The 26,445-nt window shown below is 44.7% G+C and overlaps 1 protein-coding gene across 1 annotated transcript in view; it reads right to left on the bottom strand.

Annotated features, from left to right (window-relative positions):
- Positions 1 to 26,445, bottom strand: part of arhgef28a (Rho guanine nucleotide exchange factor (GEF) 28a) — a 41,663-nt gene that overhangs the window by 9,744 nt on the left and 5,474 nt on the right. The window contains exons 3-28 of the mRNA XM_083670003.1: positions 21,627 to 21,765; positions 21,039 to 21,434; positions 18,122 to 18,311; positions 17,632 to 17,821; positions 16,963 to 17,035; positions 15,444 to 15,484; positions 14,887 to 14,950; positions 8,588 to 8,694; positions 8,096 to 8,358; positions 7,674 to 7,863; positions 7,415 to 7,535; positions 6,811 to 6,897; positions 5,835 to 5,877; positions 5,149 to 5,175; positions 4,537 to 4,638; positions 3,608 to 3,731; positions 2,705 to 2,834; positions 2,336 to 2,391; positions 2,134 to 2,194; positions 1,786 to 1,924; positions 1,543 to 1,658; positions 1,241 to 1,381; positions 768 to 1,018; positions 512 to 637; positions 298 to 415; positions 1 to 115 (exon numbers count right to left, since the gene is read on the bottom strand). The exon at positions 1 to 115 is cut by the window's left edge and continues 140 nt beyond it. Coding sequence (XP_083526129.1) covers positions 1 to 115; positions 298 to 415; positions 512 to 637; positions 768 to 1,018; positions 1,241 to 1,381; positions 1,543 to 1,658; positions 1,786 to 1,924; positions 2,134 to 2,194; positions 2,336 to 2,391; positions 2,705 to 2,834; positions 3,608 to 3,731; positions 4,537 to 4,638; positions 5,149 to 5,175; positions 5,835 to 5,877; positions 6,811 to 6,897; positions 7,415 to 7,535; positions 7,674 to 7,863; positions 8,096 to 8,358; positions 8,588 to 8,694; positions 14,887 to 14,950; positions 15,444 to 15,484; positions 16,963 to 17,035; positions 17,632 to 17,821; positions 18,122 to 18,311; positions 21,039 to 21,434; positions 21,627 to 21,765 — 3,410 coding nt within the window. The remainder of the gene's footprint in view (positions 116 to 297; positions 416 to 511; positions 638 to 767; positions 1,019 to 1,240; positions 1,382 to 1,542; positions 1,659 to 1,785; positions 1,925 to 2,133; positions 2,195 to 2,335; positions 2,392 to 2,704; positions 2,835 to 3,607; positions 3,732 to 4,536; positions 4,639 to 5,148; positions 5,176 to 5,834; positions 5,878 to 6,810; positions 6,898 to 7,414; positions 7,536 to 7,673; positions 7,864 to 8,095; positions 8,359 to 8,587; positions 8,695 to 14,886; positions 14,951 to 15,443; positions 15,485 to 16,962; positions 17,036 to 17,631; positions 17,822 to 18,121; positions 18,312 to 21,038; positions 21,435 to 21,626; positions 21,766 to 26,445) is intronic.

Here is a 26,445-nt window from a genome sequence, read left to right as displayed (position 1 = left end):
ACGTCCTGTAACCTCTGACTCTGCTCATACTCACTGACGCTCAGGTCTACCGCTGCTATCACCTCCCGGATCTGAATCAACGCCCTGGACAAGTCTGTGTGCTCCTCTGTGTTCTCTGAGGGAGATGAGGAGGAGAGACAATAGAGGGCAATACTCAGGAACAATGACGCTGGAAGAATGCTACCAACAAGTACTGTCCAGTATGCAATCAGGATTTTGTCTGTGAGTCATAAAATTCATACAAGTCTGTGGTGCTTTGATCCTAACAGCAGAGGGCAGCAGAGAGATAAGACTGACCCTGGGTGTACTGTAGAACCCTCTCCAGCAACACTGGGTACTTTGTGATCCGCTGGGTCACCAGCAAGATGCATTCTGGGATCTCTCTCCTCCGTACCAAAGAGTTATTACTCTGTTGCTGCAAAAAATAAACAATACCTTTGTTAGTCATGAGTCATAAGCCTAAGCATATTGAAAATAACTCTAAAGCCCTGAGCACTCTTCCAGGGCCTACCTTGATGAAGAGCTGGAATCTCTTGTTCTGCTGCTGGAGCTCTTTGAAGAAGTTGACCGCCTCTGCGTGATGGCTGCAGAACTCTCCATACAACTGTTTCATCCTCTCTGCGTTGTCTTGAGAAAACTGCACCCAAATGACACATCACAATCAATATCAGGAATGAACATCATGTTTTACCTGCATGTTATCATGTCGCTCAGCAAACTTCATCTAGCCCTAGTAGAGTCACATGACAGGAAATGTGGTTGTTCACCTCTTGTAACAGGATGTCCCCTATGCTCTGGATGACATAGTTCCTGTGTCCGTGGGGTTGGGCGGAGCTGTGACGGCGTTCTCTCATGGCGTTGAAGAGGCCGTGGTGGAAGAGGAGGAGCTCATCCAGACAGGGGAAGACCCGTCCCACGGCACCGGCATCCAGCTGCACCTCCTCCCTCATGCCCCGCCTGAACACCTCCGCCATGATGCGCAGGGTCTGCAGGTGGTGCATCTCCGTCTGCATCAACTCTGACACACGGCAACGTCACACAGGGAGACACATCTGTTAGAACTAGCACCCACGGCTTACCCTGGTCAGTAGTTCATCCTAAACATTTCACAAGGGCCAAAGGGGCTGGTACTGTAAATCATCACCACAACAAACACCTGAGAGGTTTAGTCCTTGACCTATCATTGACTGTGATTAATTTGATTTAAAAGCCCACTGTTCTGAGACTAGCTTTAGCTTACCGTAGATGACGTCCTGCCTCTTGACCACGCGCTTGTCCAGCGTCTTACAGAACTGGTGCTCCACCGTTAGACTCCACGACTCTGCCTCGTAGTCCAAAGCATCAGCATCCAAGACGCTATGGAGACATGCGTCCACACAGTCTACAGGGGGAGGGGAGGGACAAACAGAACCCAGTGATTATATTTCAATTATGCCCAAGATTAAAATGATTATTTAGGAATGAATCAATGTCTGGATTTCCAATTGCAGTGTTCCATTCTTGGTCTATATTGGCCCCTCTGGGCTCCCATTCCTGTATTACCTTCTCCTAGGGAAGAGTCCGTGGATGTGGAGGACTCAGTGGTCTGCAGGAGGTCCTCTGATTGGCCAGGAACCCTCCAGCTGTCAGATTCCACCTCTGGACTCTCACTAAGTCTGCTGGGAAAGTGAGGATATGGCAATAATGCACTCTAAATACTATACAGTGGTATGGACCTTCCTGTCCCTGTGTCTGATATATAGTATGCTGTAGAAGTCAAGAGAGAGAGGGGGGGGGGTTGCTCACCTGTCTGTGGCAGAAGGGACACTCCTGGAGAGGGGACTGGGGAGGGGGGCAAGGTCCCTCCTGTCCCTAGGGGTCATCACAGGCAGGGAGGTAGAGGTGGGTATCACACATAGAGAGGGGCTGTCTCTTACTGTAAAATCTGACAGGCGAGGAGGGGGAGACGGAGAGGAGGGGGAGGAGGAGGAGAGGGGAGAGGAGGAAAGGGGAGACGAGGGGACTGAGTTATGGTTTACATAATGGGCCACAGGGGAATGTTAATTGTCTACGCATGTCAGCCACTGTGTACATCAGAGGATGCAGACAAGGAGCCGTGGGACAGTTGACCTTTGAACTTGATGCAAGACTCACTCTGTGGGAGGGATGCAGTTCTGTTCTTCACCATAGTAACCGCATACTTATCCTGAAGTTTCTGGAGGTTAAAAATGACATGAGTAGATGAAAAACTAGATGGGTCCACCCTCAGTAGAGATGTGGGTAGATGTGTCACTTGCCTGGATTAACCATTAACACATCCCCCATGTTGATGTCTCTGGGTCGGGCTGAAACTCACCTTTAGACATGGGGGAGCAGACTCCTTGCAACCCTTATGGACCATGACGGTACAACCTGGGAGAGAATGGGAAAGATCAAGACTGGTCAATAGAAGACAAGTGCTATACTATGTTCTATAACACTGATACTGTATCTTCCAAGTGCATGCACAGTATGTATATTGTATTTAGTGAAATTCATATTGATATTTTGCCATCAATATATCCACGGAAGGTTTAACATGTCATTATCTCTGACATTTCTCAGAGATGTACAGGTATAATAGATCACTGACACAAATGCCTGTGGCATTGAGGGAACACCTGATTAGTTAGTTTGTTTATTCAATGAGTTGATTGATTTCGATCTCTGAGAGTGTACTACTTACTGGAGCAGTGCAGAAGGTCCTTGCCAGATTTGTCACAGACCAGACACACAGTGGGTCCCACACAGGACCCCGTGGAGAAGTGGTGGCCGTTCAGCTGCCTGTCCTTCCCCTCTCTCTCCTTCCCCTTCCCCTTAGACAGCCAGGGCAGAGACACCAGAGGCATAGGTAAGCCTGTTTGATGCACACCCACTACAACTACAAAGCTATCTAGCCATACAGATTCACATTTCAACCCTATAGGCAAGATAAAGCGCCTAAAGCACCATCAGGTTAGGTATACGGTACACTCTTGCCTCTAAGCGTAGAATAAACATAAATACACACACACACACATACACACAGATTTAAGTCGATTGAGCGAGTAAGATCCCCTGCCTTTTTCCAAAACATTTTATAGTCCCGTGTCAAGGAAATGGAGCATTCCATGAACAACAAGGGGTTTCCATTTTCAAAGCTAATTCACCAACAAAGGCGTAATCATCAACAGGAAAGAAGCTTCTCAAGGATTTTAGTGGTTTCGGGTCTTTGACTTTGACCTTGACGTGATTTCCCAAAACATTTCCTGGTTTTCTATCTGGACAGCATATATTCAGAGACTAATGCGAACAGGACTAGAAGTAACAGGATGCCTTGCTTTATGATATGAGTTTTACAGCTCTTGAATATGAATTTAACATAGGTTTTACACTAGCAGTGATAGTATTTAACTGGAGACGACAAAGCCTGGTGAAAGATCCAGACAAAGTCTACACTTGGACTGAATTGCTCTCTATTGAACATGCTTTTTAGTCCAGTAGGCGTATCAATCTGTGTGTGTGTGTGTGTGTGTGTGTGTACGTGCGTGCGTGCGTGCGTGTGTGCGTGCGTGCGTGCGTGCGTGCGTGTGTGTCTGTGTGTGTTTACCTTGTTCTTGTTGCGTGTGCTGGACATCCTGCTCTTCAGGAAGCTAAAGGTGCGAATCACTTTGTATTTCTCTGACTCCACCTTGGAGGGGATGTTGTACTTATCCCATTCCTCCTCCTCAATCCTGTACACAGAGATACCAGCGTTCAACAACATCCACATCCATAGTGTATGAGTACTGTTTACTGTGCATATGTTGCATCAGTTTGTTAGTTTCATAACTGTAGCCGTACTGAACATTACTCATGCATGGTCTTTCTGCTGACCAACAGTATGTTAATCATTAGTCATAGCAGTTGTCAAAGATTTTGAGTCCATGAGGAAACAAAAACAGGAGGAACAAACTTACCACATATAACTTATAGCATCAGACTAAACATGATTGGTTAGTTCAAAATGGCAGCAATAAGTCAAAGAGGAGCAATGGCAGGTTGATCTCAGTTGTAGTGAACATGCAACACAAAGCTAATAACAGACGTCTGCTACTTAGTCAAGACAAACAAACAAGACTGCTCAAATAGAATCCTATCATCAGTCATTGAGATCTGAGGGATGCATCCAAAGTTATAAATCATTTCAACCTGAGAAGACAGAGCTCAGGTTCTCAGTGAAGAGTGGTAGTGAGACGTAAGTACGTGCAACGCTGCTTGACAAAGGTATATCAAGTTATCAAACATGTCATCAAACATGTCATCAAACATGTCATCAAACATGGTTAATTGACAGACATACTAGGGGGGATCCTAGAGTGTTAATGGTGATGCAATAGCAGCCAGAGTGCATTGTGGGTACTGTCATTAAATGGGGAGTGTTTAGATTACAAGAACGACGCAGGAGGACTCTAGCTAGGTTAACGGTTAGCGGACTAGTTGGCACAAGGGGCGGTTAAGGCTAGGGCTGGATGCCAGGGGGGGGCGATGCCCACGTACTCTTTGAGGAACTCTGTGAGGGTGAGGTGTTGGAGGGACTCTGCCAGTGCAACGCTGCCCTCATCGTCAGCAGACTGTGCACGCTTACGGAACCTGATTTCCCTATGGGGTCACAACATACACACATAACTGACACACACTGTAACACACACACACACACACACACACACACAGACATTCACAGGGGCCAGGAAACACACACTCAAGCATACATTACACATACACACACACATGCTAGTGTGGGCGGTAACAGTCTGGGAGGTTCTGGTTGCTGCTTTGGCTAACTTCATTCTATAGTGTTGTTGACATTCAGAACTAGCAAGACAGTTAATCGACATCCAACTTAGAAAAGTAAGGGCTCTCTCTCTGTCTCAACACTTGCATCACACACAATCTCAATTGTATAGACTGACACAATCCTACATATTCATCACACACTCTTCCCTCTAGGAGGAGCTGTTGTGCTTCAGCTGTGTCTAATGAGGACATTTCAACAGTTGAATGAATGAGGGGAGAGGACAAAAGCAGTTGGCATGGTTCCTAAAAGCATCACATAGAGAAAGGGGCTGAGAGAAGCAGGAAGTAAAAAGGATGTATTTTGTCTTTGTTCACCTCTCTTCTTTTAGAGAAATGCAGAGCCTAAACTAATCCTGTGACACAAAATGACATTGTATATTAACCGCTGACAGGCATCATATTTGGAATATGACAATAGTATGCAGTACTGCATGCTTTGGGTGTGTGACGTACTGTATGTCAAAAATCATATCAGGTTATTTCTATGATACCTACAATGTGTGGCTTGAAGCATTGCTGATGTGGGTGAGTCACTACCTGTGACAAAAGGGTAAAAACTGCCCTCTGCTGACCTAAAAACAAACCTGGCTTTATAAGAACAACAGACCTTGAAAAAACAACTTCACAACAGAGGGCTCTCTGTCACCAAGCAACCAAGTAGTCATGGTGACCTTATATGCTACTCGAAGTCCTGAGAATTGTAAATTGAGGAAAAATACAGTTACACCTCCATTAAAGAAGAATACAGAAGACAAATATGTCCCCAGCATGACACTCACACAGGACAAGTACAGAATTACAATAAATTACCTGACACCAGACATTTCAAAGGCTTGTTTCATGTGACATTGAGCTACTGTACGATGTCACAACACATTGACAACTGTATGAAACTGAATAAATATCCATTGTTTCATTAAAAGATTTGTGATTGCTACAGTATGATCCAAAAAATGAGGCCTTGCAAAACACACATTAGACAAACGTCAGTGGATACATACCTTTTTTCTTGTGTCTGCTCTGTTAGACTGGAGGCTCTGAGCTCTGTGGAGAGTCAAACAGAAGATAAACCATCACAGAGAAACAGCACCATGTCAGATGACAAACAATATCATCAGAACTGATCAATAACACCTAGCACCTCCGAGTTCAAAGGCGAGTGACGATTATTGAAAGGATTTCCCTCTCCAGATGAAGCCAATAGGGTGAACTTGAAAACAAGATCCAAACATATGTTAAACAAATCTTAAACATATATCATCATCCTTTTAAAATAAATTTGCATCAGTAATTATAATTCCAAAGTAAGTATTTGATTACTTGCTGAGAATGAGCTGTAATCACTAATGGTCAATAGAGGATTGATGCGGCCAACTATCCATTGTCATGGGGGTCAATTTGATGCTCTGAATGCTATGATTTAAATGTACGGAGGCCATTCAACCTTTAGCTTCATATGGATGGAGAGACACTGAAAGCAGATGACCACCGACAATAAGATTGAAATAAAACAGAAAGAGAAGACATTGAGAGGGGTAGCCTAGACAGGACATATGATATGTATGGCAGCCTTGGCAAGACACAAAGCACATGCCCAGGGGACTCCCGTCTGTCTCACCGCCAGTTTACTAAACAATCATGCTGTCAGCCTTTGATTTCAATATCACAACAAATGATTTCCTCCTGTTCCTAAACTCCTGCTGCTCTGTTTGATGATGTCATCACAAAACGTTGTGAAGCTGGTGCACTGAGATTGGGCAGGACAGCCAGCCAACGCAGGACACACACACACACGGACACACACACATGGACACACACATACATGGACACATACATGGGCACACACATGGACACACACACAGACACACATACAAGCACACTGATACACTCATATGCTGTAGCCGCAAGCCTGCAATTAATGGTCTTTGTGCAGAGCGGTGGGGTTTGAGGCTGGAGGCCGAGGTGAAGTTTACTTACTACCAGGGTGAAGCAGAGACAGAGATTTAGACAGAGAGAGGGCCTGAAGGAGAGATCGGCTGTGGCTGAGGCTTTGGAACACACCATCTACAGGGCAGATTGGACATAGCGCTCACTAGGCTACTCAAAGGAAAAACTACTGCATGGTCATGGAATGCATGTACAATCAACTCCTGATAGATACAATGGCTTGGGACGGTCATTCACCTTAGAAATCAAGTCTTGTGGATATCCAGAGCAATTACGCATACTGTATTTCAGTTAGTTTGCACTATGTGACCTTATCAGGCGTTGACTGTACTGTATATTAGTAACAAAGATAACTAATCTATTGAGGCAGTTAGAGTTAGTTAGTACAGAAGGCAGGCTAAACTAACTACAGCTACTGCATATGCCCCGTCCACCACCAAATGAATGAGGAGAGACAGACTAGCTCAGACTATGTCAAATAAACCAATACAAACAAGAAAAAACAATTATTATTGATTGTGTCCTAGTAATGAAGTTCTCTGTAAAACATTGTCTCAACGGGTCTGGAGATTAACTCATTTGATTGAATCTAAGTCTCTACTTGCTATGTTTGGAAGGGGGGTGGGGGTTATACCTGGGCTGTGGTCGGGCGCAGGGGTGGCTGTGGTGTCACGGGTGAAGCGGGGGGGCAGCAGACTGATCTTGGGGGAGGAGTAGGAGTAGGAGCGCAGGCGGATAACAGGGTCACCCATTTCCTAGAAGAACATGCACACGCACACACACACACACACACACACACACACACACACACACACACACACACACTTAGACGCAGGTCAACATAGTAGTTACTGTAACAGTTTAGACCATTAAAGTGTGTGTTTGTGTGGTACCTTAGAGGGGGTGGGATCACAGGCTGAGGAGGCGGAGTGTGTGCGTGTGCAGGTGAGGTCAGGGGAGAGGTCGAAGGCGTCCCTCTCATCCCCACTACTCCGAGGGTCCAGGGAGAGATGAGAGAGGGGTGATGTCAACTCAACCCCCTCCTCCTCCTCACTGTCCACCTCCAGAGCAACCAGACTGGGGCTGCAGGGGAGAAAGGAGATCAATGTAAACACACACACACACACACATACTTCAATGATCTTGAACTAGCTCATAATACCCCCTATGTTATGTATGTTCTGTGACTCCTGTTAACAAAAAACTAAAAACTTGACATAAAGTTAAGTGCTTTGAGTCCATGAGAAAGCACTATACACATTTTATATAAAGTCTTTAATGACATGGGGACAAACAAATAAGCTGAGCCTTATACCTGAGGTCACAGGACTCCATAGGAGGGCTCTCTCTCTGTTTGGTGAGGTCAGAGTGGGAGGGGCGGTTGAGTCTGGCGAGGGCTCGGTCAGCGGGGGAGGGAGAGGAGGAGAGGGAGGGGGACAAAGGCTCAGGTGGGGGCGGGGGGGTGTCGGTAGCCTGCAGGAGGGTCTCTAAGTCCACTGTGTCACACACCCTGCTATCTGTCCCAGAGCTGTCCCTCGTCACCCCGGCAACACTGTACTTCACACTCGCGTCATCCACCTGCAACACAGAGAGACGATGTCATCAGAGAAGCAGATCCAGAAATAGAGGGAAAGAGAGTGGGAGAGAGAGAGAGAGAGAGAGAGACAGAGAGAGAGAGAGAGAGTAGAGGGGGGACGGGGGAGTATTATGAGTTTAACTCCAACCTTGACCACATTCAGAATGTATGTTTACTGTAAACAGATTTTAATGTATCATTCGTCAAGTTGTACAGGTGGTGTAGGCCTACCTGTGTCAGCAGTGTTCTGTCTGTTAGGCTCTGACTACTCCCATTGATCATGGAGGCCAGTGTTGCTGACTGGCTCTGGGTTCCCCTGGGCTGAGACTGGCCCTTTACTGTGAACAACACAAACACACACACACACACACAGTCACAATGGAACCATCTCAATAGTGGCTTCCTCTCCTTCTCCTCTTTTCATCTGTACCCATCTGAACATAATATGCAAGATGGGAGCAAGATGGAAGACGTACAGTGCCTTCGGAAAGTATCCAGACCCCTTCACTTTTTCCACATGTTGTTGAGTTATAGACTCAATTTAAAATGGATCCACACACAATGCCCCAGAATGACAAAGCGAAAACAGGTTTTTAGACATTTCAGTAAATGTATTAAAATTGAAATACAGAAATACCTCATGTACAGAAGTATTCAGATCCTTTGCTATGACACTCTTAAAATTAGCTAAAATGCAAAAATGTCATCAACAAATCACTCAATAAGTTGAATTGAGTCCATCTTAATGCAAGGATAATAATTCATGTAATTTTGGAATTAATATCTTTGTTTTTATAGGATCTCTGATTTGCATAGGAAGTGCACACTGTGTGGATCGGTAAATTAATAAATGTACTGAAATTTCAAAAAACCTGTTTTCGCTTTGTCATTCTGGGGTATTGTGTGTGGATTGATGTCAAATTCTTTTAATTTAATCCATTTTAAATTGAGTCTACAACACAACAAAATGTGGAAAAAGTGAAGGGGTCTGAATACCTTCCGAAGGCACTGTATACCAGGAATTTGCTTTCATTTGTCTGGTGATTTAATGCCAGCACAGATAGAGGAAAGCCATTTTAGATTACCAAGATCCACCCCATGTCTGCCAGAGACCAATGCCTCCGGGAACTATTCCCAGAATACCAGATAAACAGATAAACAGATAAACAGCACACAGCAAGAGAAAGAGGATGATGGGAAGAAAACAATAAACAAAAACAACCCCATTGGTCTATAAAACAGACCACAGCCATACATCAGCCAGAATAAAGACAGATGATGGATCCGCACAGAGTGATTTGTGACTGTCTAGATCCAATGAGGATTTATCCAAAACATCATTCAATCATTCAATAACAGCTCTGGGGATTATCTTGTGCCATTATGAAAATGGAATGCTAGAAAACATAAATTTTCCCTGATGCCGTTGGTGGAAAATATGAAGTATTTCCCAATATTCTTTGCTGCTTTGTTTTGTTCTGATAGGTCTGTGTCACTCAGCCAAACATTGAGAGGTCTTTTATGGTGGAAATGCCAGCGTTCAAAGAATGGGGGAATAAAACAGAGAATGCAGCAGAAATCCTTTATGACCTTTAAAGGTTCGTTTCCTTAAAACAATCCAATGAGCCTCCACACACATATCATGTTTAACCCTTGACTGTCTCGGGTTGCCTACACAGCCTATGACCACATAATAATCAGACTTTATAGTAGAATAACCTCTATCTATTATGTGTATCTGTGAATCCATTTATTGTGTGTTTTTGTACAGTTACAAGATCCCAAGTGTGGGACAATAACGCTTTACTGAACAGAATTCTTCCTCCGAAAGCTTTGTAGCTAAAATAGTATGTTATCTCTTTAGAAAATCCAGGATCACTTTTCTGTTTGTTTGTTTGTTGTTTCACACACAGAAGATTGACCTGCAAACATAGATTTTGCATTTGTTAGACTACTATCTTACAGCCTGGTTGTCGGGAGAAATTACATTTATTTGAGCGTGTTGTATGTCATGGTGTAATACAGTACAGCATTGTGATACAATAACATTGCATTGGCTGACACAGCAGTCCTCTTTTGCCGTGAGCCCTTATTTTCAGTACAATGTTGTAAACACACTTGTAGTCAGGGAGATAAAGAGAGGCAAGGTCCTCTAAAACCTTCTGTGTGTTTTCCAGCCGGTCTTTGATGTCTGGGCTAGCCGCGCCCAAGCTAATGTAAGGGAAATCCTGTGCATCACAGAGGCATTTCCTGCTGCTACTGCCATGCAGTGGCCCACTCACAAACAAACACACACACACACACACACACACACACACACACACACACACACACACACACACACACACACACACACACACTATACTGAGGTCATCAGCAGTGATCCCCCTTAACCACCTTAACCCCCCACACATACTCAGACTATACAGTACTCTCAGACTCTCACTCTCTCTCTCTCTCTCTCTCTCTCTCTCTCTCTCTCTCTCACACACACACACACACACACACACACACACACACACACACACACACACACACACACACACACACACACACCCATTCAAATAGGAAATACTGAGGGAGCTTGTATTTCATAACTCTTCATGTGAGATCAGGAGAGTTCCAGACAGAGTAGGGAAAGCTTACTGCAAACTCTCCAACAACAACAGGCAACGCTGGGCCCTACGTCAATGGAACACAAACTGACTTCCACAATCATTCCAGTAGCTGATCTGGATATCAGATAACTTGTTAAAATTCATGGGTCTACACCATCATACTAGTGTCAGCACAACATTCACGTGGGTTTAAAATGAGAGATCTCTACAATAACCAACTAATCAACCAACAAAATCCAGCTTCACAGCTCTATAACCAATAAACAGTTTCCAATCTAGCTACACAATATCCATTTTACAATTCAGTTTTACATTTACAATATCCATTTTACAATTCAGTTTTACATTTACAATATCCATTGACTTATGGATAAGTAGACCCCCACTAATTTGAGGGAAGAAGAGAGAGAAAGAGATGGGGGTCGGGGGTCGGGGTCGGGGGTCAGGGGTCTGTACATGGCATCACCTTACTTTCTGAGAAAAACCCTCACATTTGTTTTTCACAATGACTGACTGAAATTAGTTTTTGTTCCAGTTCAGACACACCCCTTCAGAACAACCTCCTTGACCCTCACCAATCCGGATTTAAGGCTGGGCACTCTACTGAGACTGCTCTCCTTGTTGTCATGGAGGCCCTGTCCTCCGCCTCCTCTGTTCTCATTTTTCTGGACCTGTCTGCTGCATTCAACACAGTAAACCACCTGATCCTTCTCTATACCCTCTCAGAACTGGGCATCTCTGGCTTTGCACTCTCCTGGTTTGCATCCTACCTGGCCGATCACTCTTACCAGGTGATGTGGAGAGGATCGCTGTCCTTTCCATGAGCCCTCACCATTGGGGTCCTCCAGGGCTCCGTCCCGTCCTCCGTACTGTTCTCCCTCTATACCAAATCTCTTGACTCTGTAATTTCCTCACATGGTTTCTCCTACCACTGCTACGCAGATGACACTCAACTCTTTCTCTCTTTCCCCCCCTCTGACTCACAGGTGGCAACACGTGTCTCTGCGTGTCTTGCAGACATTTCTGCTTGGATGTCAGACCACCACCTCAAGCTCAACCTTAACAAGACTGAGCTGCTCTTCCGCCCAGGGAAACCTGCCCTCTCCAAGACCTCTCCATCACAGTAGAGAACTCTACTGTGACCTCCTCCCAGACAGCCAAGAATCTTGGGGTGATCCTTGACAACCACTTATCCTGTGCGGCGAACATCACAGTGACAACACGCTCCTGTAGATTCTTCCTCTACAACATCAGAAGGATATGTCCATTCCTCACGAGAGAAGCAGCACAACTCTTGGTCCAGACACTTGTGATCTCCCGCCTTGACAACTGCAACGCACTCTTGGCCGGGCTCCCCACCTCTGCCATCAGACCTCTGCAGCTCATCCAGAATGCTGCCGCCCGTTTGGTGTTCAATCTCCCCAAATTCTCCCATGTCACCCCCCTCCTTCACACCCTTCACTCCCAGTAGCAGCTTGCATCCGATTCAAGACCCTGGTGGCAAAGGGAACAGTCCGTCCCTATTTGCAACAATGGTCAGCCCCCAAATCCCTGCACGATCACTCCGCTCTTCCACCTCGGCTGGCCGCCTGGCACCGCCGCCTCTACGTGGATGCAGCAGTCGCGCTATTCGGTCACAGCTTTTCACTGTCCTGGCGCCCTGCTGGTGGAACGAGCTTCCCACTGCTGTCAGGACTGCAGAGTCACTACCTATCTTCCACTGTAGACTGAAGACCCATCTCTTCAGGCTACATCTTGACTGTCCCTCCTAAAGACCTCTTCATCCCCACTACCCCCCTGTACAGTTTCTCTACTGTAAATAAAAAAATGAAAAAATAAGTAATTCTTCCTTCTTCTAGCATTGTGACTGCCAATGGACCCTGGTCCTAGCATTTTCTTATGATCACTGATGTGTAGATGATTCACTTACTTAGACAAATGTACTTGTTGTAAGTCACTTTGGATAAAGGCGTCTGCTAAATGTCTAAAATGTAAATGTAAAAATGTTTACCTGACTTAGAGCTCCTTCTCTGAAGACACCTTTTGGGAAAAGAGGGCCAGGAGTCATTAAAAGGAGAATCCAAGTATATTATTGTCCTTATCCCTCCCTATGAGCAACAGGAGATTTCAAGCATACTTTTTCTCTATTAGAAAAACTATTAGCCTTTAGTCAGTGCAGGAGCAAAATCCAGCCGATGGAAGAGGGACCAAGACCCAAAGGCAAGGGTAATGATGAAGGGGTTTAGATAATAGCACACACGCCATTCTCTCTACAGATTGTAGTAGTCTTCTGGTCAGACTGACTGGCGTCCTCTCATCAGAGGTGTCCACAGAAGAGAACAAGGATAGGTGGGAGAGGTCAGCCAAGGCCAGACAATCATTAACTCACCATCGCAGTCTCCATGCTGTTGAAAGCCCTGGGGGAGCTGCAGGTACACTAACTGGTGTGTGTGTGTGTGTGTGTGTGTGTGTGTGTGTGTGTGTGTGTGTGTGTGAGTGTGTGTGTGTGTCCAAGTTGGTTTGTAAATCCAAATTCCTCAACATTCAATAATGAATAAAATATGAAGTCCTGTCTTGTGTCTGCGCTTCCAAATCAAGTTAGGCTGCTACATCCTTTCCAAGCTCCTCTTCTGTAATGAGTCTGGCAGGTTGAGATCCGTTATCATGTTCTATGTACCTTAGATTGTTTGGTTGTCCTGTACCTCCCTTCCCTACACACACACTCTCAGCCCTTACCCCACAAAGGGGCAGCATGCGGGACCAGGCAGGTTTACAGCCTGCTCACAGTAGCAGCAGACTCCAATCACTGAGTTTACTACAAACTCTCTATTCTCACAGTCATCTCCCCCGACAACGGACAGGAAATTAGCATTCCCTGTAGCCACGGCGACCCCCTCAACCCCTCAGCATCATCCTCCTCACTGTACTTTTACTAGTGTAAATGTGTGTGTGTGTGTGTGTGTGTGTGTGTGTGTGTGTGTGTGTGTGTGTGTGTGTGTGTGTGTGTGTGGTGCGTGCATGTACGTGTGCATGTGCATGTGCATGTGCAAGTGCATGTGCATGTGCATGTGCATGTGCATGTGCATGCGCATGTGCATGTGCATGTGCATGTGCATGTGCATGTGCTTGTGTGTGTCAGGGGGGAACTTGAGGTTCCAGAATGTAGATCATCTTAAATGTCAGCTTTTGTAAGCCTATGACATTTGAGCTTGTTAACATTCCTCCCTTCACTTCAATTACAGAAGTCCACTGTCCAACCCATGGTGTGGGGGTGGGGATAGGGGAGAGAGGGGGCAGAGGGGGGTATCTCCTCGTTTAGGCAGAGTTTTACTGGGACCCCGGCCTGTCGTGTCCCCATTCTTGCCTTTGTCCCAGTGACAGGGCAGATTCCTGGGCCCACAGTCTGACTCATTATCAGGGCCAGAGTGTAAAGACACAAAAAGATCCTGTTTGTGAAGCAGTCAGGGGAAGACAATCAACCCATTACCTAAGAGAAACACATTCTTTAACTGTGGACAGGGGTCCATCCCTGTGTCTCTAAGGCTATGACAACTCCTGGGGATTCAATGGCTGTAGGCCTATTGCATTTACAGTACAGTATATACATAACTTCAACAGAATAATATTTTGTCATGAATACATCACAAACTGCACTATGACCTACTTGCACTCACTGTCTTACGAATTGAAAATGCTGCATTTATGCTGCTTACAGGAAATTGAGCAAACATACAAAACATGATCAGGTTGTAAATCAAATGGAGAATAGCAGGGGGCAAGCACTGCAAAACAAGCTAGTAAACGATTCTTGCCAAGACTGTTCTTGGAGAAGGAGTCCAAATGAAATGTATATAGCCATAAATAAGTCTCAACAAACAAATGACTCAATGGACATGGATGTACTGATCTGACCTGTTAGTAACGGAGGAAGTTCCTCATCATCATCCAGAGACAGAACAAGCTGTTCTTCAAAAACCTAGTTTTCAAAACACACAAAACAAGGAGTGGGATGAAACTGGAGGATAGTACACACAGTCTATTTAAACACACACACACACACACACACACACACACACACACACACACACACACACACACACACACACAAACACACACACATAAAACTGCATGCATGCACAAACACACACACAGACACACACACATCATCATCATCATCATCATCATACTTTATTTACAGTATACCTATATAACACTTCATACCATGCAATACAATGCACTTTAAATAAAACAATAATAAATGCAAGGTAAATGATGAAACTTTAATATAAAAAAAACTAAACACAAACACACACACACACACACATAATGGCACAGCACTGATTCTCTGAAACATCACACTGAAACACACACACACATAATGGCACAGCACTGATTCTCTGAAACATCACACTGAAACACATGCACACTTCTTGGGTTCCAAGAAGGGCAGACTGATATCACGTACTCACATTGTCCACCAGTACGTCTACACAGAGCTCCCTGCTCGGATCTGAAGGGGAGAAGCATACAGCATGTTGCAGCGATGAGTGTATACAACTTTTCAATGAGCAGTGAGGTTAGTTCACAACAAAGTGATCTCCATACTAGAATACTGAAATGTTCAGACTTGTAAATCCCACAATTAAACAGTCTGTCACACTATGGGGGGGGTTAAAGGAACAGCACATACATGGAAGTTAGAGCTTGTGTTTGAGAGCAAATATGTAGCATTAGGATGTTGGTCTGGTCAGGTTCTGGTTAAGGTCAATACTGATGGACACTTCCTGCCTCCCCATGAATGCATCGATAGCAAGCCTGCTGTCACTATGGTTACCGAAAAACAATGAGAATAGGTTAAGCGAGAGTGGTTCTGTGTATCTGGTGAGGGGGCACTATGTGGGCACGGTGTGTGTGTGTGTGTGTGCGGGGGGGGGGGGCATTACTGCTGCTGGAAGACCACCCAGAGAGGGAATAAGTCCCAACCTTTCACTCACTCAACTGATGTTCTCACAAAGGGCTTTCTGTATGTATGTGTGTGTGTGTGTGTGTGTGTGTGTGTGTGTGTGTGTGTGTGTGTGTGTGTGTGTGTGTGTGTGTGTGTGTGTGTGTGTGTGAGTTGGTTGAAGCCCAGTCATATTAGGTCATGCAGGATCTGGTCCATACAGTACTGTTGACTGAGGGAGGTCTCCAGACAGCCAAGACAGGAGGCTTGTCCTAAGCAAGCCCTGGACACACACATTCCACACACTCTTAACATCGCAAGACTGTCTCTTCATCTGTTTCATCTTGACTGATTCCTAGAAGGGGCATTAGACCAACAGAGTACGACACCACAGCTCTCTGAGCTTCTGGCACTCTCTCTTTCCCTGCTTCATTCTCTTCTCTTCACTTCTTTTCTCTCCTCTTCTCTTCTCCTCTCCTCTCTCTCCCTCGCCCCCTGCCTCATCACTCTCTCCTCCCTCAAACACACTCACTCTGCTTGTTTCTGTGTGCAGTGTATACTGTGCTGTACGCTTGGTTTAGTTAATGTCATACACACACACACACACACACACACACACACACACACACACACACAGCCAGCTGTCACGTGTGTGCAGGGCAGTGTGTGTGTGGCCTGATAGGGACATACACAGAGCATCCGGGAGAGTCTGACGACGTGTGTGTTTGGACTGAGCTCTCCTTTCACTCAGTGTCTCATGGGTAAACACTGACCTACCCTGGTCTTTGTGTCTGAGGTAACTGAATCCTCATTATAAACCTGTCCAGTGGGAAATAGAGATCTGCTTGTGGACAGAGGGAAAGCACCATGACAAGAGTTTCCCACAACAGAGTTTGTTAGTTTGGAGTCTGTGAAAAGGTCTATGAGCAGAGGCTATAGCAAACATAGCATTGATAGCATCAGTGTGCTACTAACTGCAAACAGCATCAGTTAAAGAGGTTCTAGAGAAGGGTCCCTCCAGTAAGGACATTGAGAGTCCAGCTCACCTCCGTGACTGGTGTGGACCTGGTCCTCTCTGTCAACGTCCACAGCCCGAGTATCACCCCTCAGCACTGTCATCTGGAACATATACAGGGGCTCCATGATGATATGCTCAGAATGTACAGTTTCATTTGACTACCACTGCATATCAAAACATTTTCAAAACCCAAAAATAGATGATACCTCAAATAGATAGTAGCTACTGTACATGTATGCAATTATATCACCACATAAAAGGGGGCTATGAAACTGAAAGTTAAGTAAGCCAAACTGTTTTTTTGAGGAAGCAGCTTCATAGGACTATAAACGTTCCCAGCAGAGCAAACACTGTAATCAAACATTGTAATTGGTTGCTACAACAACTTTGTGTAACCTCTTCGTTCACACGGTGATATTAAGGTCACAGAGGTATTTGGTATTCCAACACTACATTACAATTACCTGACATTTGCTGTGATTAAGTTTACGACACCAAGTGTGTGTGATGTAATGTAGCTATTACAACCTGCAATTACAAAGGTGTTTTACTGTGTTTGATAAACCTGTATGAACATGTTCAGGAACCGGATCAAACCGTGAGTAAGACTTCATTGACGTCATTGTTAACAGAGGCACAAATCTCATCCAATGATAATGGTTTGTGTTTGCAAAAGTTACAAATAACAACAGCTCACCTCTCTGAGGATGTGATCGTCCCTCAGTCTCTCTCTGAGGAACATGATGCTGTCCTTAGCACTGTGACCAGAGCTCCGCTGGACTGTGAGGGTCAGGGAACTGCTCCCAGGGCAGAACCGCAGCACATGGGAGTTGTCAGCCCACACACAACACACTCCGACAGGGGGCACAGCCAGAGGGACAGGGGGGCTGCAGGCAAAAATAAAAACACTGGTTCACTCGTACCTGATAAGATTCCTAAGTTCATTATAAACATCACTGTATGCTGATGCTATTGTCTTGACACCTGTCGAGCTACCAAAATACCACCTCTTACATTTTGTCAAGATAGTAAACATGTAGAGTCAGTGAGGATTTGATATAATTTTTTTCTGATAGCCCTGTCTGAATATAGCTCTCACTAATCTGAAAAAGGAACACACCAATGTCAGTGTCCATTCTAGTGCTCTCATTCATACGTGATTGTTTGATAAGCGGGTGGAGACTCACGTGGCAAGCACCCTAAAGAGGGCGTGGTCCCCTCCCCTCTGGGCCAGCTGGAGGGGGGTGTCTCCATCCTGATTGGGTAGGGTCAGTGCTCTCTGACCCCTAGGCTGGCGAATCAGGAAGCGAGAGAGACAGAGCAGACCTAGACGCACGGAGAGATGGAGGAGGGTCTCCCTGGGCTGGACCTCAGCAGCTACAGAGAGAGAGAAAGAGAGAGAGAGAGAGAGAGAGAGAGAGAGAGAGAGAGATGGGGAGAGAGGGGGCAAAGCCAAAGCGAGAGAGGGAATGAGAGAAAGAGAGGGAGAGAGAGAGATAGAGGGGGTTGGGATGAGTGAGATAGTCCATAGTCAAGCCATCCATATAAGAACATTCTGGCCTCTAATTATCCCTCACAAGTTATTCACACCATCGACATCCTCATATTTGCATAACAAGTTCAACTTCCTCCCTCCAGACATAAACACTCTTTACATAGTTCCAGGTGTGCATGCCAACATAAACTGATGACAGGAATTATGTTATGTTGAGTAGATGGTATGTAAGCCACAATTCAGTGTGTTTGAAAGTGTAAAGCTGTGTGAAATCTACTGGGGAGCATATTGATAGCTTCCTCATGCCGTGTGTGCATGATAGCATGATCCTCTCTGGCAGAGACCCACAGAGACACACAGAGACACACAATCACCACAGCACAGTGTCCGCCCCAGAACCGGCTCAGCATGTTTCCACTAATACCATTTATGGAACAGGGCGCAGGTGGCTGCAGGGCACACATCCTCCATATAGGCCCTTGTTGTCCTGAATTACTTTGTTCTGAATAGAAAAGAAAGTTGTGTCGCCATGGTAATATCTTTTTTTACTCGCTTTCCAAAACTCTACTTTACTTTGTGTCCATACCTTCCTCCAACTGCATTACCACATCTTACAATGTAATGAAACGCTCTGTCAGCTCCACAGCGCAACCAGTAATCATGACCTAGTTACCATCAAATGGGGATGAATACAACATTCTTGCTGAGTCAAAGTTCAGTAGAAAAGAACTTCATTGGACTGATGTCCAGTTTCATATCACAGACTCAACTCACTGTAATTGATTGTTTTCATCATTCGTCTGTTTCCATAGATGGGTTAATATTGTGTGTTCTTGGGGAGAGTGTACACACTGAGATGTGTCCTGTCCGCTAATGGAACCTGACACCCAGCCACCCAGAGACAATGTGTGACCTTTTAGACGAGACGGGCAAACATTCAGCGGCACGATTTAACAAGCACAATTTCCCTGCTGCGACCACAAGGGAGCTTGTGGTAAGACGCTGTGGATGAACTTGGTCGGTGTCTGGAGATCTTCTCTCTGTCCCCTCACCTTCCCCTTCTTAGTGTCATAGGACACACTATGTTCAAATAAGACATGTTATCCCGATGCATTTACTGTCTTTTTAAAGTGAAATGGTCTTGAAAATGTGTTTGGTGTGCATGTGCATTTATCTAGCTTGGGTGCCAGTCAGTCTCTGCTTGTGCCAACTTGTTGTCGTCCTGCCCTGCTCGGCATGGCAATGACGTAGCAGTGTTGAATACAGAAGCAGGCTGGCACCAGATTTGGCATTCATCTATTGCCCTGCTTATTTGTATACTTATTACTTGTACATGCACATTTATACCATACATTTCCCTACTGAAATATCACATCAAATACAAAAGGAGTCATAATTACCATTTTATCATAATTACCAATGAAAGCAAAAAGAAAAACAGATAAAGAAGAATGAAACAGAATCACAAAGTAATCTTTGAGGGAGCTAGTGGCACTACCCTTCACCATGGTAACAGTGATGCGGTGGTGGAGAGGGTGAGTACTACAGTAAAAGTGTGACAGTTGAGTTGATTGAGACAGATGCGTCCAGAGCAAACTACTCAGCCTGCTGCTGTGGGACTCTAATCTGACTGCCTAACACTAATGGCTGTAATTGCCCCTCCTTTGGAAAAAGATGGGTGTTCACTCTGCTGACCCAACAGACCATGTGATCTGTGACCTACACAGCCAGATATTGTAGAATTTAAATAATGGTATTTTGAAATAACATACCGTTAACCAGAGCTGTTGATTCATTCAGAGACTTTATTCACAGAGAATACGAAGCCGTTCAAATTTGCAAAGTTGACCACGAGTTTTCGTCTGTCACCTGTTTTTATAGACTCTCATACAGGTCAACGCCTTCTATTCAACGTACCTCTGTTCCTGTCTACTTACACCAATAACATTCAAGAATTACATTTCTTCATCAAGGTGGGCTCCCCCACCTGCCCTGGCGTCTCTTTGCCCTGGCGTCTCTTCTAAATCTTGATGAGCCTGGCTGATTTCAAAAGCCTTTTGTTCTGGCTGTTTACAACTTTGTTTATTACTTATTTATTTACTTTTAATTACTCTATCCTGGTTTCTGCAGCTTTAGATCCTTTCTTTTCTTCACCTATATCAAACCCCTCAATCTGACCTTACCCCTTCTGCCTGCATTCTCCAAATATTCTAGGACCATCTGTTTTCTTGTGACCTTTTCCCCTAGGTGTGGGATTATATGTCTTTAAATTGACCATAATATCTGAATTGAAATCCTAAATGGGTATGGCCTAAATTGTGTGATTCTCAATTTGAAACCAATTATTTATTTATTTTAAATGAAGAGAACAATATTTGCATTCACAATATTCATCTTTCTAATCAGGAATAACTTACCTCTGGGATATCAATATGAGTAGGTATGAGTAGGGGTATTCATTTGAAATGTCAGAAAGCATCAGAGAAAGCATGGTGCACTCGGAGCTACTCCAAAACTAGGCTCAATTAATCTACGGTCAGGAAACAGCCTTGTTCTTCAAACACCTTAACTACAAAACACCACTGAGAGGAGTATAATGGTCCAGGTACCTTCTCTAGGTTGACTCTCCATGCCACTCCACTGCTGAGGGTAATCCATGTTAGCCATGGCCTGAGTTATACTCTCATCCATCTCTCTGAGACAAGCCTCATCCTTTGGACTGGCTCTGGTTGGTGCACCCCCCTTTTCTTGGTTCCACTCCCCAAGATGGTGCTCCTCCTCTGGGTCACTGCTTTTGTCCCTGGCCCCCTCCCCAGATGAGATCCTCCTCAGGACATCCAGGTAGCTCTGGGGGCTAAGACAGTCACCATTGGCAACCAGGTACTCTGCTACTCCCTGTGCTGCATCAAGGACGAACTCTAGAGAAGCCCCGCCCACACATAGCTTGGCCTCGCCCTCCGCGAAGTGGTATGCTGAGACAGAGACCTTCTCAGGGAGGTCATGGCCTGTGGAAGATGATAACATGATATCCAATATCTATTGACGTTGTTGGAATATTGTTTTAGTTCATGTTATTTTGACATTAAATGAACCTTGACTTGATCCAAAGAAAAGGAGAAGTAATGATTACTGGAGGTCAGTAACCCTATGAAGCACCAGACTGACTGTTCCCAGTGGACTGAGACTGTGGGACTCACCAGGGATGGTGAAACACAGAGAGACTCCATCATCTGTTCTCTTAGCCACAGTCACATGGGTCAGCTTAGAACCTTCCAGAACCACATAGAACTCAGTCTGATCTGGAACCTGCAGCACAACATGGGCCTCCACCTGCCCCTGAGAGTGAGAAGAGAGATGGAGAGAGAGAGAGAGAGAGAGAGAGAGAGAGAGAGAGAGAGAGAGAGAGAGAGAGAGAGAGAGAGATGGAAGAGAAGTATGTATTTTTTATTTAAAGCATTTTTTTTGCTTATGCCACTATTTCGTTGATTTGGCAACTAGAGAGAGAGAGAGAGAGGGAGAAGGACACAATCACACCAGGAAGAAGCAAGTAAATACAATGTGACAGACATGAAGACCTCAGTCACGTCCTTTACTTCTCCTTTCTGTCACTGTGTGACAGCTTGTCAAAAATCATGATTGTAACCATGCCAACGAGAGCAGCAGACAGTAGTGCTATCTGACAGAGAGACTACTCTACAGGAGAATACTGCTTCACAATAACAATACATACACTGTTTGATATACAAATGCAAAAAAATAGCAATGACTCCATATATAAGTAATAAAGACACAAACAGTCAACTCCTGAGTCTGTACCAGGGTTGAAGAATGATCCCATCTTCATACATAGACCCACCCAATCCATCACCACATTCCTGTGACTCCCTCATCAAGGCCACCATTCATAACAAACCCTTTCTAAACAACCTCATCATGTAAAGCTATGGGGATTTCAACGAAGGATGAAACACTTTCCTGCTCCTGGAAAAGAAGAAGGTGAGTCTGAGAAGGTTCTTTTCCACTTTCCCTCACACTAAATCCTTTTGATTATTTTCAGTCGGGTTTTTTTTAAGACGTTTCCTGCACTTCCTGAATTTTGAGGGGCCCTTCAGAGTTAATGATGGAGGCAAGGGGACCCCTCCCTCATCTCTGCTGCTGTGGGAACGGCCTGCACCCTCCTCAACCCATACTTCACTCAGCAGCACACCTCTTCAGCTCAAACACAACCTCTTTCTCTCTCTCTCTCTCTCTCTCTCTCTCTCTCTCTCTCTCTCTCTCTCTCTCTTTATTCTCAGCTCTCCTCCTGCTCAAAGTATCTCACAGATTCTTCTCTCTTTCCTGCTCATTTATCTTACCCTCTCCCTCTACTTCCCTCTGTTTATCACCCCCCCCCCCATGTGGGGGATTTAGTTTCCCTCCATAATTAGTATCGGTGGCGGCCTCTAAGACGAGAAGGATGGGATACAAATTACAGCTGTGTCCCTACATGAAAGACACCAAATCAGCCGGCAGTGGAAAAGGTGAGGAAGGACAGAGGGACGGACAGACAGACGGACAGACAGACAGACAGATGGACGGACAGACTTCACGGAGACCAAGAACACAATAGGCCTGGTTGAGGTCATGGATATGACCCTTCTTTGACCCACATGTGGCTAGTGTACATAGAAACCAATGTAAATGAAGCATATTTCAGAACGTTTTTTCCATGAGTTATAATCGGCGCAGGAGGAACAGGTTTACCACTTAAAGTGAAAAAAAATCCTAAAAGAAAAAATAAGTCATTCAGTCATATGTTAAATATCCATTAATTTGTTTGATCATACTAATGACTCTCTGATCCATTAGGAGATTATCACACAGTGTTTGAGAGGCAGACAGCTAGTGGACTGACCTGATTAGATAAGACAACCCTTATCTGGTTCAGTCGATAATACATGACCTGATTGGTCTAAGGTGTGGCCCTGAGGACTGAGGGTGGGGGACAGGTGGAGGTTGGGTGGTGGTGGCAGAGACGTCACATTGATCCATGGCATCCTTATTATGTGACTGGGCTGGATTAAGTGACACTGAATAATTGAGAGTGAGGTGAAGCCAAGGCGTTAGAGTTTAGGGCGGGTCACTAACACACTCATTATATATAGACTGGGCCTGGGACTGACATATTGTTCTGCCATCATCTTCCTAAGCCAATGAGACTCACTTACCTGCTGAAAGTAGCCTATCAGAGCAGTGGCCTATAGATCTCATGACTCTAACCCTCCACGTGCTGATCATGCTGTCAGGACAACAACAACAGGTCTGTCGTCTATGGTCTCCAGGAGACCAGCAGTCATTAGAGCTGAGGCTCTCTGACCTGATCTCCTGAGTGATACGCGCGCGTGCACACACACACACACACACACACACACACACAAAACACTCTCACACACACACACACACACACACACACACACACAGGCGACGTCAAGGGAACAAGCCCACAGCTACTGCAACAACAAAAGCAACAAGCTCAATAACAAGTGGCCTTAATGAGTGAGTATAAGGGAATGATTAAAAAAAAGAGAAGAGGAGACATTTGTCAATACCATGAAAAGAGACAATACAAATTATCCATCAATAACATTGTTATTGAATTATCAAAAACATGCATACAAAAGAAGATACTCACTCACTCTCTCTCTCTATTTCTCCTTCTTTCTCTCTCTCTCTCTCTCTCTCTCTCTCTCTCTCTCTCTCTCTCTCTCTCTCACACACACACACTCACTGGTCTAACTTGTGTTCATTTAATAATGAAACTGGAAACGTTCTCTCTCTCTCTCACTCTGTTCACTTTGAAGTCTATATCACAGATCTGATCTGTAGAATCGGGGCATAATCCTCTTATGAAATAAAAACATGACTGATATTAATGGCCCTTATTAAACATAATGACTTCATGGTTCCACTTTGATCAAAGATCGTCTGAGGACAAGCTGCCTATAACTTGGCGGTAATTCCAACTGACTGAAGTATTTTAAGAACAGATAAGATAGATACAGGCTTATATTCACATTGCATGTCAAGATTTCTCAAAGATAATCATTCAATCCAATCCAAATGAAGTGGAGGGGGGGGGGGGGGGGGGGGGGGGGGTATTACTGGTCCTTCAGGATAATGGAACGTGAAAACATTCCATTATTCCAAAGTCATGACATTCCAAAATGATGAGGAAGACACACACGCATGATGAACCAAAAGGGAACTTGATGTACCAGAAACCAAACGAAGATCACACTGGAGACTTCAGGCCGGGTGGCTGTGCATCAGAACAGAGAAAGGTTACAGGAGGCCTCCCATTCAGCTCAGTCGCATACCTCCGATTAAATGTTGCGCACTGATGAGAAATTAATGTAAATGTCAAAAAGACTGCCACTAAAACTCACATGACACCATAAGCATTTCTCACAGATTAGGGACACTGATTCTTTGTTATATAATATGCGATAATAACTCAAATATTGGTGTAAAACTCCCATTGAAAAAGTTGTCTAAGTTGAGGTTATACACACTCATATCTCAATTCAGCATTTGTCCGTTGCTGACGAAGCAACAGTAGTTGTGGACAACTGTGTTTGATGATGTTTGCTTATGTCAAAAGCCCTCTCCTGCTACGCAGCTTATCAAGTAGCTTATCGTTGGACAATAAAAGAATGGCAGGGGGAGGTTTTCCTGTTGGTTTGGTAGACCAGTCATGGCAAACACAAAACCAAAAGGTTTTAATCATTAACCTGGATGTAGATAGCACTGCCTTATTTAAGCTCTTTCAGCAGTTTTCCCCACATCTATAAAAAGATACTGGCACCTGTACACACATTTTCAGTGCAACATGGAGACATACAGTACATCATTGTACAGTACATTAATCTCCTTTAGCAGCTCTAGACCGACAGTGTAAGCGCCACTCAAAATATTCTCAGTGAACCCAAAACACAGACATGCAGCAGACGTCTACCAGGTGATCTCTCAATGCCAGCCAACAATAACACACGGCTATATCACCCCACTCATCCACTCTCTATATCACCCCACTCATCCACTCTGATTGATAGGAAAAACACACTCACACCTTGACAAGCTAAGGTTCACGCACAGGAACAGACACTGTCACACATGCTAAAACACCCACCCACACACACACACACACACACACACACACACACACACACACACACAGGTCAGAGACACTTAAACTCATTCAACAGAACTCAATAAATCTCAGTCTGAACATTTCATACAGAACAAACCACAAACCACCTCTTGAGGCACAGGCAATTACACATGGAGAACTTGCTGCTTACTATTCAATACTGCCATTTGTCCATTGTTCTGACTTGCGGTTTCTGGTGCGAGACAGGCTCTATGTTGTCTTTGTACCAGTCCCACCATAAAAACTTTAACAGGCCAGTTACAATAATACTCTGTAAATCACAGACATATATACCACAGTTTACATACACAAAGCCTAGCATTGAAATCTGGATCTCATTCAGGGGTGAGGGTAGTACTGCTGAGCTATGACCTTAGGGTGGAGACTCCACTTCACCTCAACAGGAAAGTGTATGTTCAATTTGCAAGGTCTGCATTGTTCGATATGCCTACAGTAGGGAAACCTCACTGTGCATTTGAAGGAGAGAGGTTTTTAACAAGAGGTGATTATCTACACTGAAAAAGGAAAACTAAGGCATAAATGTTACATATCTAAATGACCCCATTCAACAAGTATGTTGAATGTGACCTATTCCCTGTAGTCTCATTTTCAGACCACACCTCAGTCGACCTGTGAATAACCAAAAGGAAATGTCTTCAGGTCCCCTCTGAAAATGGTGACATAGCAAAACAAACAGACACTCTTTGCCCACCAGAAATCTGGCAACGCTTCAGCGATTGGCCCACCCAGGCTTCGAAGAGAGAGAGACAGAGAGAGAGAGAGAGAGAGAGAGAGAGAGAGAGAGAGAGAGAGAGAAGAGAGAGAGA

The sequence above is a fragment of the Argentina silus genome (assembly GCF_951799395.1).
Source record: "Argentina silus genome assembly, chromosome: 5".
NCBI classification, from domain to species: domain Eukaryota; kingdom Metazoa; phylum Chordata; class Actinopteri; order Argentiniformes; family Argentinidae; genus Argentina; species Argentina silus.
The sequence above is the reverse complement of the archived record's forward strand: the minus strand, read 5'-3'. Positions and strand labels throughout refer to the sequence as shown.